Here is a 16712-nt window from a genome sequence, read left to right on the forward strand (position 1 = left end):
CCAGTCTGTTGTTCCATGTCCAGTTCTAACTGTTGCTTCCTGACCTGCATACAGGTTTCTCAAGAGGCAGTTCAGATGGTCTGGTGTTCCCATCTCTTTCAGAATTTTCCACAGTTTATTGTAATCCACAGAGTCAAAGGCTTTGGCACGAGGCATTAAAAATATAAAAAATAGTAGTTCTTGCTAACAGATGAGCTGATAGATTTGAAAATCTATTTCATCATTTACACCTTTGTACTTCTTCCAACAGACACTTATTATCACTCTCCCCTTTCCTTTAAACCTGGAAAGAGACCCTGGAACAGCTGAGCTAACCTGTACCATCACCTGGTTTTTCTTCTCTAGAATAAAATGAAAACTGCTTTAACCATCAACAGGTGAAATTTCTAAATGTAAATGTCACTTTTCAGTCTTAGCTAATTGTCTCTCTCACAGACACAGAGCATGAAAATTAGTAATGCCTTACTTAGGTGTTTCATACTTAGAGCCATCATTTACTGCAGTGACACAAAAATTTGTGAAACACAGGAGACACAAGAAAAATGTGTCACAAAAAAAAAGACAAAAAAGACACAAGAAAAAAGATGAAAATTATTGAAAAATGGTACTATAACACTTTGAAATCAGAATCATACTTAATAGATAGAACTAATCACTGTATCACTTTAGAAGATCTACTGTATTTTGGCAGAAGGACATGTGGATGGAATCTCAGAATTACTGAAATTTGCTTCAGCCTCAAATGCTTATGAGATTTAACATAGTACTATGAGGAGAAACTCTAGATATATTTTTTAACCACCTTAAATATATGAAACAAATAAGGCAAACAAATATTAATGGTTATTACAAAGCAAAAGGCCTCTTCAGATTTTGCATGTGATTTTGAATAAAGTATATTCAGATAAATGTTTCTCCGTAGACAGTTTCTCCGTAAACAGTAAACAGCATGGAAGCAGTTCATTATTCTCTAATTTTGGTTACTTTGCTTCAAGATGAGTGAAGAGGTAAGAAATAGACTTTTAAAAAGCATTTAACTAGCATTTCCAGGCTCTGAATCTTAGTCGTTCTGACCTTTGGCTAGTTATTTAACTTTCTTGGACCTTTTATTTCTTCTTCAATAAAATATGTATAGTAATAACTCACCTAGATAACATACCTTACTGTACTTAGAATTTGGGGAGAAATGACACTTAATTGTTTATTTACATCGTGTCTCTTTTACTCACACCTTTTTTGTAAGCATATGAAAATGTTTGAACTGAGTAAATATGTGCCATGGTAAATGTAGTAGAAATAGTAAGTTATTTGAAAGCTTTCTCAAATGTGTGTTAATAGCTAATTCAGAAAAGTCTATATACATGTGAAGGCTGGGATGGACAATGCCAGATATAATACTGGTATCCTGATAATAAACCATCGTGTGTTGCAATAGATGCTTAAGATATTTTGACATGGCTGTGCCTGTGAAATACCCTAATGTCTTGGTCATTTACTTACTGTTAGTGCAAGAAGCACCAAAAATTATTTTAAACTGAAATAAGCAGGAAAATACATTTTGCTAGGTGTTTATATTTGCAGTTCATTGGAACATTTCTCTCTGGCTCCCAAAACTGACATTAGAACATCACAAAATTTCACTATCTTGAGAAAATAATTTTTTTCACCTTGTAGATGGAATATTAGGGTACAGAGATCAAATTGCCACATCCATTGGATCCTAGAAAAAGAGAATTCCAGAAAAACATCTACTTCTGCTTAATTGACTATGCTAAACCCTTTGACTGTGTGGATCACAACAAACTGTGGAAAGTTCTTAAAGAGACAGGAACACCAGACCACCTTACCTGCCTCCTGAGAAACCTGTATGCGAGTTAGGAAGCAACAGTTAGAACCGGACATGGAACTATGGACTGGTTCAGAACTGGAAAAGGAGTACATCAAGGCTGTATGTTGTCAACCTGCTTATTTAACTTATATGTATATATAATGCAAAATGAGTATATAATGCAAAAAGAGTATATAATGCAAAAAGAGTATATAATGCAAAATGCCAGGCTGGATGAAGCACAAGCTGGAATCAAGATTGCAGGGAGAAAGATCAACAACCTCAGATATGCAGATGACACCACCCTATGGCAGAAAGTGAAGAGGAACTAAGGAACCACTATAAGAAGGTAAAAGACGAGAGTGGAAAAGCTGGCTTAAAAGTCAGCATTCAAAAAATGAAGATCATGGCATTCAGTCCCGTCACTTCATGACAAATAGATGGGGGAAGTGGAGTGACAGACTTTTATTTTCTTGGGCTCCAAAATTACTGCTGACGGTGACTGCAGCCATGAAATTAAAAGATGCTTGCTCCTTAGAAGAAAAGCAATGACAATCCTAGACAGTGTTTAAGAAGCAGAGACATCACTTTGCTGACAAAGTCCATAGTGTCAGAGCTATAGTTTTTCCAGTAGTCATATATAGATGTGAGTTCAGTTCAGTTCAGTCACTCAGTCATGTCTGACTGTTTGCGACCCCATGAACTGGAGCATGCCAGGCCTCCCTGTCCATCACCGACTCCCAGAGCCTACTCAAACTCATGTCCATTCAATTGGTGATGCCACCCCACCATCTCATCCTCTGTCGTCCCCTTCTCCTCCTGCCTTCAATCTTTCCCAGCACCAGGGTCTTTTCACATGATTCAGTTCTTTCCATCAGGTGGCCAAAGTACTGGAGTTTCAGCTTCAGCATCAGTCCTTCCAATGAATATTCAGGACTGATTTCCTTTAGGATGGACTGGTTGGATCTCCTTGCAGTCCAAGGGATTCTCAAAACTCTTCTCCAGCACCATAGTTCAAAAGCACCAATTCTTTGGTGCTCAGCTTTCTTTAAGAGTCCAACTCTCATATCCACACATGACTACTGGAAAAACCATAGCTTTGGCTAGACGGACCTCTGTTGGTAAAGTAATGTCTCTGCTTTGTAATATGCTATCTATGTTAGTCATAACTTTTCTTCCAGGGAGCAAGCATCTTTTAATTTAATGGTTGCAGTTACCATCTGTAGTGATTTTGGACTCCCAAAAAATAGTTTGTCACTGTTTGCACTGTTCCCCATCTAATTGCCATGCAGTGATGGGACCAGATGCCATGATCTTAGTTTTCTGAATGTTGAGTTTCAAGTCAACTTTTTTCCTCTTTCACTTTCGTCAAGAGGCTTTTTAGTTCTTCACTTTCTGCCATAAGGGTGGTGTCATCTGCATATCTGAGGTTATTGATATTTCTCCTGGCAATCTTGATTTTAGCTTGTGCTTCATCCAGCCCCAGAGAAGGCGATGGCAACCCACTCCAGTACTCTTGCCTGGAGAATCCCAGGGATGGCGGAGCCTGGTAGGCTGCCATCTTTGGGGTCGCACAGAGTCGGAACACAACTGAAGCGACTTAGCAGCAGCAGCAGCATCCAGCCCAGCGTTTCTCATGATATACTCTGCATATAAATTAAATAACCAGGGTGATAGTATATAACCTTGATGTACTCCTTTTCCTGTTTGGAACCAGTCTTGTTCCATGTCCAGTTCTAACTGTTGCTTCCTGACCTGCATACAGATTTCTCAAGAGGCAGGTCAGGTGGTCTGGTATTCCCATCTCTTTCAGGATTTTCCACAGTTTCTTGTGATCCACACAGTCAAAGGCTTTGGCATAGTCAGTAAAGCAGAAGTAGATGTTTTTCTGGAACTCTCTTGCTTTTTCAGTGATCCAGTGGATGTTGGCAATTTGATCTGTGGTTCCTCTCCCTTTTCTAATCCAGCTTCAACATCTGGAAGTTCGTGGTTTGTGTTTGTTGAAGCCTGGCTTAGAGAATTTTGAGCATTACTTTACTAGCATGTGAGATGCGTGCAATTTTGCAGTAGTTTGAGCATTCTTTGGCATTGCCTTTCTTTGGGATTGGAATGAAAACTGACCTTTTCCCGTCCTGTGGCCACTGCTGAGTTTTCCAAATTTGCTGGCATGTTGAGTGCAGCACTTTCACAGCATTATCTTTTAGGGTTTGAAATGGCTCAACTGGAATCCATCACCTCCCCTAGCTTTGTTGGTAGTGATGCTTCCTAAGGCTCACTTGACTTCACATTCCAGGATTTCTGGCTCTAAGTGAGTGATCACACCATTGTGATTATCTGGGTCGTGAAGATCTTTTCTGTTTAGTTCTTCTGTTTATTCTTTTTTTTTTTTTTTGGAAATGACAAGTTATTTAATTAGGTTCTTTGCAAGAAGTTCAGAACACTACTTTGTGAGGATAAATTCCATTTGTGAGAGCAAACACGGAGCGGAGGTAGCCCTGGAGCTGAGGGACAGCTTTGATTCTTCGCAGAATTTGTGAGTCCACAGCTTTCTGATCGACCTTGCGCTGCTCTGTGATCTCGTATTTCTCTCTCTCTGTGTCGAAGATCTCGCCCTCCTGGTGTCTGGGTTTACGCAGCTTCTTCTTCTTGAAGTAAGTGTCAGTGAGATGTTCTGGGATTTTCACACCACTGATATCGATTTTGGTGGAGGTGGCAATGACAAATTTCTGGTGTGTTCTACGCAGAGGAACTCGATTGAGGGATAGAGGCCCAGTCACAAGTAGCAAGCCACTGCCCAGCTGCTTCAGGAAAACGACCCTCTTGCCTCTGTGGCGCCCAGTGAGGATGATCAGGATGGTCCCAGGAGTGATGCTGGCACGCAGCTTCCTCACATGCTTACTGAAGGGTTTTTTGCCATGACTCAACAGTTTTCGAGGCACATCTTCAGTAGGGTAATACCTAGGCATTTTGCGAAGTTTGACCACTCGGGTGCCACCATTCTTGTCTCCACCAACTGGTTTTGTGACAGTAGCAAGAACACAAACCTTCTTTTTCTTTTCGACCTTGGATTTAGCTGCTGAATACTTTCTCTTGTACAAGGCCTTTCTGGAGTACATGGCTGATCGGGAATATCTGCCAATTCCTCTGACCAGGACAGGATTTCGGCTGCAGTGGGGCTTCCCCTTCTTAACTTTCTTCACCTTTTCCACCTTTTTAGCCTTCTTGCCAGCATCAGCCTTCTTGGCTTCAGGTTTTTTCTCCTTAGTATCTGGCTTCTCAGCCTTTTCACCCGCCATCTTGCAAGATGGGAAAGAGTCTTCTGTTTATTCTTGCCACCTCTTCTTAATATCTTCTGCTTCTGTTAGGTCTATACCATTTCTGTCCTTTATCGAGCCCATCTTTGTGATTGTGCCCTCTGTAATTTTCTTGAAGAGATACCTAGTCTTTCCCATTCTGTTGTTTTCCTCTATTTCTTTGCATTGATCACTGAGGAAGGCTTTCTTATCTCTCCTTGCTATTCTTTGGAACTCTGCGTTTAAATGGGTATATCTTTCCTTTTCTCCTTTGCCTTTCGCTTCTCATCTTTTCACAGTTATTTGTAAGCAGATGTGAGAGTTGGACCATAAAGAAGGCTGAACACCGAAGAATTGACTCTTTTGAACTATGGTGCTAGAGAAGACTCTTGAGAGTCCCTGGGACAGCAAGAAGTTCAAACCAGTCAATCCTAAAGAATATCAATCCTGAATATTCATTGGAAGGACTGATGCTGAAGCTGAAGCTCCAGTACTTTGGCCATCTGATGCAAAGAGCCAACTCATTGGAAGAGACCCTGATGCTGGGAAAGATTGAAGGTGGGAGGAGAATGGGATGACAGAGGATGAGATGGTTGGATGGTATCATTGACACAATGGACACAAGCTTGAGCAAACTCAGGGGAACGGTGAAGGACAGGGAAGCCTGTCAGGCTACAGTTCACGGGGATCACAAAGAGTTGAACGCTGCCTACCAACTAAACAACAGCAAATATACTAAAGAGCACACCTGTTGGATTTGGGTAGAAACCCTGCTCTGCCACATTGAAGCTTAGGCTAGTAAATTAAATGTTTTCCATACATACTCCTGTCCTCTTTTTATTCATTTACAAGTATATTCATGTTCTTTATTTTGTTCAGTAAATGGGATCATTTTTTTTCAAAGGAGAAAGAGATTAGGAGAGCACTGCTCCTTGCAGAAATTTGGTGATGAGATCTCTTTTATCTTGTGGTTGTCCTTCTACTGGTCCTCTGTTCAGCCAGTGGATAGGGCAAGAGACTGAGGATTGTGTGAGAGTTTTTATGGGCCGGATATGGAGACATGATACACTTCCACTTATACTCACATTTCATTGGCTTGAATGAAAGTAAATTCTCCAAGAAAGATTAGAAAAGTGTAGTCTGAGTAAAGACTCATGAAGAAAGATTTCTGTCACACTTTGTGCCCTGCACTCAAAGAGAAGAATATTTTCTCTCCTGTAGGAATAAAGTATTGTTCATTCCGTTAAGGAAGGTAGTGAAGTGCCTAAGAAGAAAGTAGAGAGCAGTCAGATCCATTTGAAAACAAGGAGTATTAATCAGGGAAGGATTCACAGAAGAGAGTGACATTTGAACTAAAAGTTTCTGATAAGATTTTCTCAATGAGACAATGAGGTGAGCACCCCAGCAAGAACAAGTCATGGTAATACAAACAAAACGCAGTGTGGCCTCACAAGCCCATGCATCCTTGAAGTGGTGAAAGAGAATTGGTGAATGATGAACTTCCTTGGGTCCAGTGGTTAAGACTTTGCACTTCCACAGCAGGGTACATAGGTTCAATCCTTAGGGAAGTAAGTCAGCGTGGTGTGGCCAAGAGAAAAAGAAAAAAAAAAAGGTGAATGATAAGGCTAGAAAGCTCATTGAGATCAGACTGTGAAAGGCCTTAGATAGTATGCTAAGAAGATTGGATTTACATATATATGCACAACAGGGTACCTTCAGAGGTAGTGTGATATAATTGTATTTAGAATGCTAGATTTATTTATTTTGTAATTATTGAGCATTTTATGTTCTAGATATTACTGTGCTTGCTGCTGGAGATGCGTAAAAGGAACATGTTCCTTGCTCTGGTCATAATATAAAGGGTTCATTAGAGGGACAGTATTAAAAGTACAGAGATGAAATAGGAGCTCCTTTTTTATTCAGTGTAAAAAGAGATGAGGCCTAAATATGAATACTGGTAATGAAAATGCAAAGGACTGGATGAATTCTGGAGATAATCTGTGGAGTGGAATCTGATGGAACTCCTAGTCAGTCTGTACTGCATGAGGATATGATTTGGAGGATAGTGGCACAAAGGTTTCTAATCTGAGAGAGAAAACAGCTATTTGCTAGAAAAGAGGATCAAGTTTGAGGGAAAGATTATGAGTTCAGTTGTGGACACAATTTTGAAATATCTATGTGGAGGTATTCAGGAAGTAGTTGGGGAAAATGTTCTGATTGTCTGAAAAGAGGCCAGAACTGGAGTTATGACAAATACATAGATTACATGTTAGATGACCTACAAGGCTGCGAAACAACAGAACTCCAAGAAATGAAAGGTGGGCAAAAGAGACAGCAGCCAGAAAAGGCTGACAAAGGATTGTTAGAATTAGGAAAGCATTTGAATAAAGATGTGGTTGGTTAGCTGTTTAAAAAAAGATGGAGAGATGATGAAAGGATAAAGCTGAAATAACCATTAGATTTGGCTGTGATAGAGTTTGGGGGGACCATTACAAAAGCTTTGGGGCAAAAATCTAATAGGAACAAGAAAAGTCAGTAACGTGGTTGACAGAAGAGTAAATATTGTACAGGATTTGTGAAACTTGAATGTATTTATCATCTGAGGATAGAGAAGAGTGATTTTGAACCTTGAGAAGCAGAAAGAACCCTAAAGGATACAGAAAGGAATAGGTTCTAAAGCATAAGTGGATGGATTTACTTTTTGAAACAAGGCAAAAAAAAAAGAGATAAGGAATGATGCACATAAAAGTTTAGAGGTGAACGGGAGTGAAGCTGAGACAATATAAGGGAGTCAGGTGAGCTGGTGTGAGATTATTGGCACTTCCAGTGGAGAAAGTTTAGTAAATTGTAGGAAACAAGAATAGAAATTGGCTGTGGATGCTGATTAAGAAGGAGCAACATGGAAGGATTCAGATAATTTCTAAATCATTATAGTCAATAACATTTATATACCATTTTGTAGGGAGCTTATATGGCAAAAGTAAAAATGGTCAGATATGTTGATAGCAGCTTAGCACAGCAACAAAGTAATCAGGGAAAAGAGGGTGTTTATAAATGTGGAATTGAAATGATAATCTTGGAGTTCAGGTTGGGCAGGGAAGGAAGGAAAAACAGGAGGGCACCAATAGCCTGCGGAGTTTGGAAGAGCCAAGGCATTGAAAGTTATGTGCAAGACTAGTGAAAAATATAAGGACTTTTGGTAAATGCTCTGCTGTAAAATCCAAAAGGACTGATCATTAGTTATAAGAATAGCTCTTACCACTTACCAGTTGTGTTCTTTGGTATCAAATTTTGTGGTACAGCTAAAGATATTCCATACCCGCCATCTGTAAAATGGGATTGCCACCTTTAGAGAATATTAGAAATTTCAGGATAAACTAAGTCATGTCGTGAATGACCATATATTCTTCCCTTTTCACATATACACAATAATACCATAAAGCAGTGAGAAAGGAAGAAAATAATTTGGAATTACTTCCAAATTCCCTTAGTAATCGAGGAGGAGTTTGATCTTAATGACTCAGTTTGAATAAATAAATTTTATTCAAGTGAATTCATTGATATCCTTTGTAGAGAACATACCTGTATTGATTATTGATAAAATTTTTCAAATGTGTTTTTAATATTTTTTAATAATTCAAAGTTGTTTTTTTTTAAATTATATACACAAGCACATACTTGGGAATCTTGATTGACAATGTGAAGCTCAATTACATAAAATATTTAACCACAGCACAACAGCCATTTGCAGTTTAAAGAAAACCATATAAAACAATATTCCAATGAATTGCCCAACAAATCAGTAAGAAAGGACAGACCAGCCTAGTGAAATAGATAAATCAGATTTAGGCAGGGTAGTTTATTGAATTTAAATTGTGCCCAGTTGGCCCAAGAGCTATATATAAGCAATCCATCTTACGTTGTTAATGGAGGTTCTTGAAATCCACCTGATGTTTGCATTATTAAATTTCAGTCTAATGAGCTCTGCTAATACATATTGAAGATGGTTGTAAGGAGTAGAATGTGAATCTGAGCGGGATAATTTGAAAGAAACATAAGCTGAGCATTTTACATGACTCAAGGGGTATATCTACAATTACACATATAACCAAAATTGAATTTAAATGGAATTTCTATTATCCTTGTCCTTCTACCAGGGAGAATAAAGTGTAAATGAAGTAAAAGTCTTTAGAGTTACTGGTGGTTTGTTTTTATTATCTAATTTAATAGATTCTTGCAATGATACCGAGTGGCATAAAAGTTTTAATATTTCATGACTTTAAATGCAGTCTAAGTATGTATTAAAGCTTGTAAATGGAAACAGATGTCTGTGTAATTGGATATAGCACTTCACAACACCATTATATAAGTTTTATATTTTAAGAAAGTGTCAGTGTTGACAGTGAAGAAAAGTCAAATTTTTGAAGAAAAATAGTCAAGTATGTGCTGTGTATTTTCTTTAAATTACTCTTTTAAGCCAGGTTTTATACTTCAAAAAGATATGTTGATTTTGCATAGGAAAAATATATGCAGCAAAAAATTGAAAAGTAAGTGTGTTTAATTTTTAAATCACTGTTTACATTGCTGTTATCATTATAATAAAGGCTCATCCAAAGTTTAATGCTGGCGCAGTTTGATTTCTTTTTCTTTTGACGAGGCAATACTTTTTTTAACTTAATATTTCATCAACTATAATGCTATTAGAGACTTATTTTCACTTAGTTCACTCATCAGGCAGTAAGCCGGCAATAAAGGAGAATCGCTCCTTTGAGACGTTAATGCTTTGGAATAAATGATGTGCTGGAACAGAAATTTAATTAATTTACAGAGTATATTGATAGTCCCTTGTTACCGTGCTGTATATTTTTAATCTTCTCTAACATCTGTAGTAAAGTGTTTGAAACCCCCTGCAGTTGAGCAACTAGTAGATAATTAAGTAATAAGGGAAGAAGTTTCTAGAGGGAAAAAGATTCTTTTTACCAAATGCTGTCATAACATGAATAAAGAACTGCTACTATGATATGCAGTGAAAAAAATAATATGCTACCTAATTTGATACTGTTCCAAAGATATAGCAAGCTTCTTATACTTAAAATGTGGATTGTAGCTTAACTTTTCTCCAAAGTTTAAAACAGATGCATTTCACTGACAAGTCAGATGACTTTTAATGACCAACAATTTTTCCCAGTTTTTATGCCATCATTAGACATACGTTGCTTAAATTAATTTTCTTTTTGGTGCAGAGATTATGTTGAACTAAGCCTCAAAGATTCTAAATAAATATTGTAAATAATCTGAATAAAGATTGTAAAAGGTATATTTCAGATTTTCAGCCATTTTTTTCCTTCTGGCTACTGCACAAAAAATATGTAATAAATTTATTTCTCCTTCTCCCAGTATTTTCATTCACAATATAGGCATAAAATAAACACAGAAATTTTATTGGTTTTTTTTTTTTTTTTCAGCAAAAGCTGATGAAGCATTGAAAGCCAAAGAAAGAAATGAAGAAGAAGCAAAGAGAAGAAAGGAGGAAGGTAAAGACATGTATTCATTTTGTTTCAAAGCAGTCACAGTGAAGAGTCACTATTTGACGTGATTCTCTTCATTCTCTGAATAAAGCATAAAACATCATTAAGTGCTTTAGGGGGTACCTCCTGCTACTTTACGAACCTAAACTATGACACGATGTTACACTATATTCAGTGTCTTGGACACTGATGTTTGCCAGAATAAGGTTAGTTTAGAAGCGGAAAATCCCAAGGACAGAGGAGCCTGGTAGGCTGCGGTCCATGGGGTCGCTAAGAGTTGGACATGACTGAGCGACTTCACTTTCACTTTTCACTTTCATGCACTGGAGAAGGAAATGGCAACCCACTCTAGTGTTCTTGCCTGGAGGATCCCAGGGACGGGGCAGCCTGGTGGGCTGCCGTCTGTGGGGTCGCACAGAGTCGGACACGACTGCAGCAACTTAGTAGCAGCAGCAGCAGCAGTGATAAGTATCTGGGGAAACAGAAAAGATACAAAATCATACAGTGGAACTAGTGTTAGTTTCTTCCTTCTAACTTTTATCTTTAATTATCAAAATTAGTCATAAAAATGGATTGATCTTATGGGTACATTTTGAAATATTTTAGCAGTGATGAAGAAAAGTGTTCTTGCCAATAAAATTTTAAATAAAAATGCTGTTAAGATGGAACAATAAATTAGGAAATGTCAGAAATGTCAGTCGTAATTCAGATTTAGAAATTCATCATAATTTTTGTAGATTATTTCTTTAAATAACATTGAAGCCACCCCCTAAAAATATTACACACAGAAATGTAACACATTTTTATCTCCCCTAACAAATTGTGTTTATCCTTCAGTTTGCTGTGATGTATGTGAGTGAAAATTTTGCATTTTTCATTCTCAGAGGCTTTATATATACTGTCATAAATTTCAGTGCTTAAAGCAAGATCCAGGCAACTCTTTCTCAGTCAGTTAAGTTGATGATCCACTTGGACTGGTAATCATATCACTCTGTTGGCTAATTAGCAGAGTTTAATTCTTCTGTGAGCTTTTAAGGAGTTGAAGCCTGATAATGTGTTCCAAAATACTGTCTTTGAGTCAGTTCAGTTTAGTCGCTCAGTCATGTCCGACTCTTTGCAACCCCATGAACAGTAGCATGCCAGGCCTCCCTGTCCATCACCAACTTCCAGAGTCCACCCAAACATTGAGTCAGTGATGCCATCTAACCATATCATCCTCTGTCGTCCTCTTCTCCTCCTGCCCTCCTCCAGCTATTGTCTTTGAGTGCTGTTGTCTAAATCTGAAAATTGAGAATTTTTCCGTATTGCCTTCCTTTTACTATGACAACCACAAAAAATTTTACACCCCCCCAACTTAAAATTAGAAGCTGAGACCTTATAGAACCTAAAATGTTTTAGTATGATGATGTAGAATTCTTAAAAGCACCATTCCATCAGAACCAAGCCCTCAAAGCAGGGGTTGGGGGGGCAACTGTAGATTCAAGTGACAGAACCCTACAGATTAGGAGATTCCAACTAAATGTGTATATAGAGTTCTTACCTTGACTCCTGTAAGTCCTGACTTTATGCTCTTGTCCTAGATCAACTAATTTTATGGTATATTGAAAAAAATGAATGAATTCTGCTGGCAAAATTCCTCAGTAGAATTCTCTTCTTTTGGCTTTCTAAAATGCACATTTTGGTTTTGTTCATGGAAACAATCTGATTTCAGTTATGCTTATGGTCATATGTAGTACAAATAGATATAATACTAAATGTAAAATAGTCTAAGCAAATTGTAATATTTTAGTACTGCTGTGTTATGTGGTATTCTGATCAATGTAACTAATTAATGACATAATAGCCCTTATAAAACATTGTGGTGCTATAAATTACAAGTGTGGCACTTATTATCAACCAACACAGTAAATATATATTGCAATAGTTATTAGTCTGATTCCATTAATTCAAATCTTAATTGGAGTCATAACCAGTTGAAAGCAGATGACATTGATATGGTAACCACGGATATTGAAATTGCTGGGTGATTTATTGTTATGAAAAAAATATATAATATGAATGCTTCCTCTAGTAACTGTTTCTTCTGGAAGCTTTCAAGGAATTGAAGCCTGATAATGTGTTCCAAAATACTGCTTTTAAATGCTGAAAGAAACTTTTTAAAATTTCAGAGCCCCTTGTGTAACACGATGACAATCAATATTTCTAAGAGTCTGTCCTTTTTTTTTTTTCCCATTAAATTAGCTCTAAACATCTTTTAAAAGATTTTTTTAAGAATACGCCAATGGAAATTTGCTGTATGACTCAGGGAATTCAAACCAGGGCTCTATAACAACCTAGAGGGATGGGATGAGGAGGGAGGTGGGAGAGATGTTTAAGAGGGAGGGAACATAGGTATACCTATGGCTGATTCATGTTGATGTATGGCAGAAACCAACACAATACTATAAAGCAATTATCCTTCAATTAAAAATAAATAAATTTAATTAAAAATTTAAGTAACTATAGATACTTGAAGGTAATATGGTAATTCTTTTGAAAATATTTTTTCACTTTGATTTTCACTAAGTCAGTTGACCTTGCACTTAGCCGTTCCCATTTCAATACCCATAAATTGTTAGAAAAGCACCTCCCTCCATTCATAGCTGTTTTAATTAGCATCTTTATAAGCCTGTCATTCTAACCAGAGTATAAATTCTAGGATTGTAGAGGATTTAGTATCCACAGTGCTTAACATGTAGTAGATACACAGTTTCTTAATTACTGCATAAATGAATGAATGACCAGTTTACCTTTCCTTCTTTTAAATCCTGCTTAAGTAACTTATCCTGAGCTTGAAGTTGATCCCAAATAACATCATGGAAAGTATAATCTAACCCTGTTAGGTCTTTACGCTAAGACAGGACTTCACTCGGACTACTTTTCTAAAGAGTTACAACTAATCAAAAAGAAATCAATGAATTTCAAAATACTATCAATATTTGCTAGTATGGACTTGCCAAGTTTTTACCTGAGCTAACTGAATTTTCTGTTTATCCGGAAAAATGTGGGAAAATTATTACCACAAATGTTGAAGAAAAATTCTACTGGTAAGGCAACCTATATGACACTAATGTTAAAAGGTTAAAGGTGTGTTTCATTCAGTATGTTTCCTTTGCCCTGTATTTTGTGAATGAAAGTAAATTATTAGCCAGATTTTTGTTGTTGTTTCTAGAATTTTTTTCTTGTGGGTTGTCTAGATGCTTGAATGCTATCAAGTTAAACTTCCCTGAAAATGATTAATGCATAAGCTTCATTTATTTTATTTCATATAATTAGTCCAGCTGCAAATTGAAACCTGAGATGCATCTGTATATGTATGTGTATATATTTCTGCATCTGAAAGAATAATAATCTTTTATTTCTAACTATAAGCCTCTAATAATTCAGTCTATCACATCACTTATACAAGTCATCTCTTAATTTCTCAGCATGCTGATATGCAGCACATGGTTCAAAGCATTCTTAAAATGTAGATAAATGTGATCCACCCAGCTCCCTTTATCCATTCTCTGTCATCTCAAAAAATGATTGTATTAGCATAGCAAGATCTGTGCCTTGCAAATACATTCTATTACGCAATCCTTTTCTTTGAGTGTTCTTAAATCAATATCATAATTATGTTTGCAAGTACTGTATCCAAGATGAAAGTCAGGCTATTCGCCGAAACTTGTCCAGGGTAACTCTTTGTCTTCCACTCTTTAAACAGTGAGACCCCATTTAAACTGCCCTTGGTGGTCCTTACACAGCCCAGCTGATTTTCCGTGTATCGAATATCACTGCATATTTACATAAACTCTCTTTTTTTTGAACCATTTACTCTCCAACTCTTTCCATTTTTGTTGAATTATATAAAGGTTACATTACTTCATTCAACAATAAAGTTTGGCTTTATAGTTTCCTTCTTTAAAAATAAGCACTTTTTTTCCTAATTCTGTACTATATTTTAGGAAAAATGAAATCTTTCAGTTCAGTTTTCCTGCTTATTCTTTGATCTAATAAATGTTTGACTTTTTCTCTCTCTGTGTTTGAAAATGTTTGATTAACATATAATTAAAAATCATTTCAACTTTTCTCCTTTTGATTTATTTTTGTATTATTGAATGCTTGAGTATAACTGCTCAGGTTTTCTGCTTTTTATCTTTAGTCTGCACTTAAGGGTTCTAATTATGTTTTAAATCCATTTATAAGCATTACTGTTTTTCTGTGCATTTTGACTTCTAACATGAATTTCTTATTTATGGCATAAGTATGAGTGCATGCACACTCAGTCCCTTCAGTTGTGTCTGACTCCTTGCGACCCAGTGAACTGTAGCCTGCCAGGTTCCTCTGTCCATGGGATTCTCCAGACAAGAATGCTAGAGTGGTTTGCCATGCCCTTCTCCAGGGGATCTTCCCAGTCCAGAGACTGAACCCACGTCTCTTATGTCTCCTGCATTGCAGCCGGGTTCTTTACCCACTGAGCCAACTTGGAGGCCTGGCATAAGTATATTGGGGTTTTTTTTTTTTTTTTTTTTTTTCCTTTTTTTTTTCTTTTAATTTTTTTTTAATCCACCACAGGTATACATGTGTTCCCCATCCTGAACCCTCCTCCCTCCTCCCTCCCCATACCCTCCCTCTGGGTTGTCCCAGTGCACCAGCCCCAAGCATCCAGCATCGTGCATTGAACCTGGACTGGCATCTCGTTTCATACATGACATTTCACATGTTTCAATGCCATTCTCCCAAATCTTCCCACCCTCTCCCTTTCCCACAGAGTCCAAAAGACTATTCTATACATCAGTGTCTCTTTTGCTGTCTCGTATACAGGGTTATCGTTACCATCTTTGTAAATTCCATATATATGCGTTAGTATACTGTATTGGTGTTTTTCCTTCTGGCTTACTTCACTCTGTATAATAGGCTCCAGTTTCATCCACCTCATTAGAACTGATTCAAATGTATTCTTTTTAATGGCTGAGTAATACTCCATTGTGTATATATACCACAGCTTTCTTATCCATTCATCTGCTGATGGACATCTAGGTTGCTTCCATGTCCTGGCTATTATAAACAGTGCTGCGATGAACATTGGGGTACACGTGTCTCTTTCCCTTCTGGTTTCCTCAGTGTGTATGCCCAGCAGTGGGATTGCTGGATCATAAGGCAGTTCTATTTCCAGTTTTTTAAGGAATCTCCACACTGTTTCCATAGTGGCTGTACTAGTTTGCATTCCCACCAACAGTGTAAGAGCGTTCCCTTTTCTCCACACCCTCTCCAGCATTTATTATTTGTAGACTTTTGGATCGCAGCCATTCTGACTGGTGTGAAATGGTACCTCATAGTGGTTTTGATTTGCATTTCTCTGATAATGAGTGATGTTGAGCATCTTTTCATGTGTTTGTTAGCCATCTGTATGTCTTCTTTGGAGAAATGTCTATTTAGATCTTTGGCCCATTTTTTGATTGGGTCATTTATTTTTCTGGAGTTGAGCTGTAGGAGTTGCTTGTATATTTTTGAGATTAGTTGTTTGTCGGTTGCTTCATTTGCTATTATTTTCTCCCATTCTGAAGGCTGTCTTTTCACCTTGCTAATAGTTTCCTTTGATGTGCAGAAGCTTTTAAGGTTAATTAGGTCCCATTTGTTTATTTTTGCTTTTATTTCCAATATTCTGGGAGGTGGGTCATAGAGGATCCTGCTGTGATGTATGTCAGAGAGTGTTTTGCCTATGTTCTCCTCTAGGAGTTTTATAGTTTCTGGTCTTACGTTGAGATCTTTAATCCATTTTGAGTTTATTTTTGTATATGGTATTAGAAAGTGTTCTAGTTTCATTCTTTTACAAGTGGTTGACCAGATTTCCCAGCACCACTTGTTAAAGAGATTGTCTTTAATCCATTGTATATTCTTGCCTCCTTTGTCAAAGATAAGGTGTCCATATGTGCGTGGATTTATCTCTGGGCTTTCTATTTTGTTCCATTGATCTATATTTCTGTCTTTGTGCCAGTACCATACTGTCTTGATAACTGTGGCTTTGTAGTAGAGCCTGAA

General features: G+C 37.3%; 1 protein-coding gene and 1 pseudogene across 3 annotated transcripts in view; one reads left to right on the plus strand and one right to left on the minus strand.

The window, feature by feature from the left end:
- The window catches only part of RSRC1 (arginine and serine rich coiled-coil 1), a 440840-nt gene that overhangs the window by 338769 nt on the left and 85359 nt on the right, over positions 1-16712 (plus strand). For both annotated transcript variants that reach the window (XM_086392028.1, XM_086392034.1), the window contains exon 7: positions 10587-10655. In XM_086392028.1, the coding sequence (XP_086248154.1) occupies positions 10587-10655 (69 nt within the window). The remainder of the gene's footprint in view (positions 1-10586; positions 10656-16712) is intronic.
- Positions 4199-5143, minus strand: LOC147379405 (large ribosomal subunit protein eL6 pseudogene; annotated as a pseudogene). The gene has a single exon (XR_015160794.1). The product of XR_015160794.1 is annotated as a large ribosomal subunit protein eL6 pseudogene (transcript).

Source organism: Bos grunniens, chromosome 1, assembly GCF_055505025.1.
Source record: "Bos grunniens cultivar Pamir isolate PY7600 chromosome 1, Bosgru_T2T1.0, whole genome shotgun sequence".
NCBI lineage: Eukaryota > Metazoa > Chordata > Mammalia > Artiodactyla > Bovidae > Bos > Bos grunniens.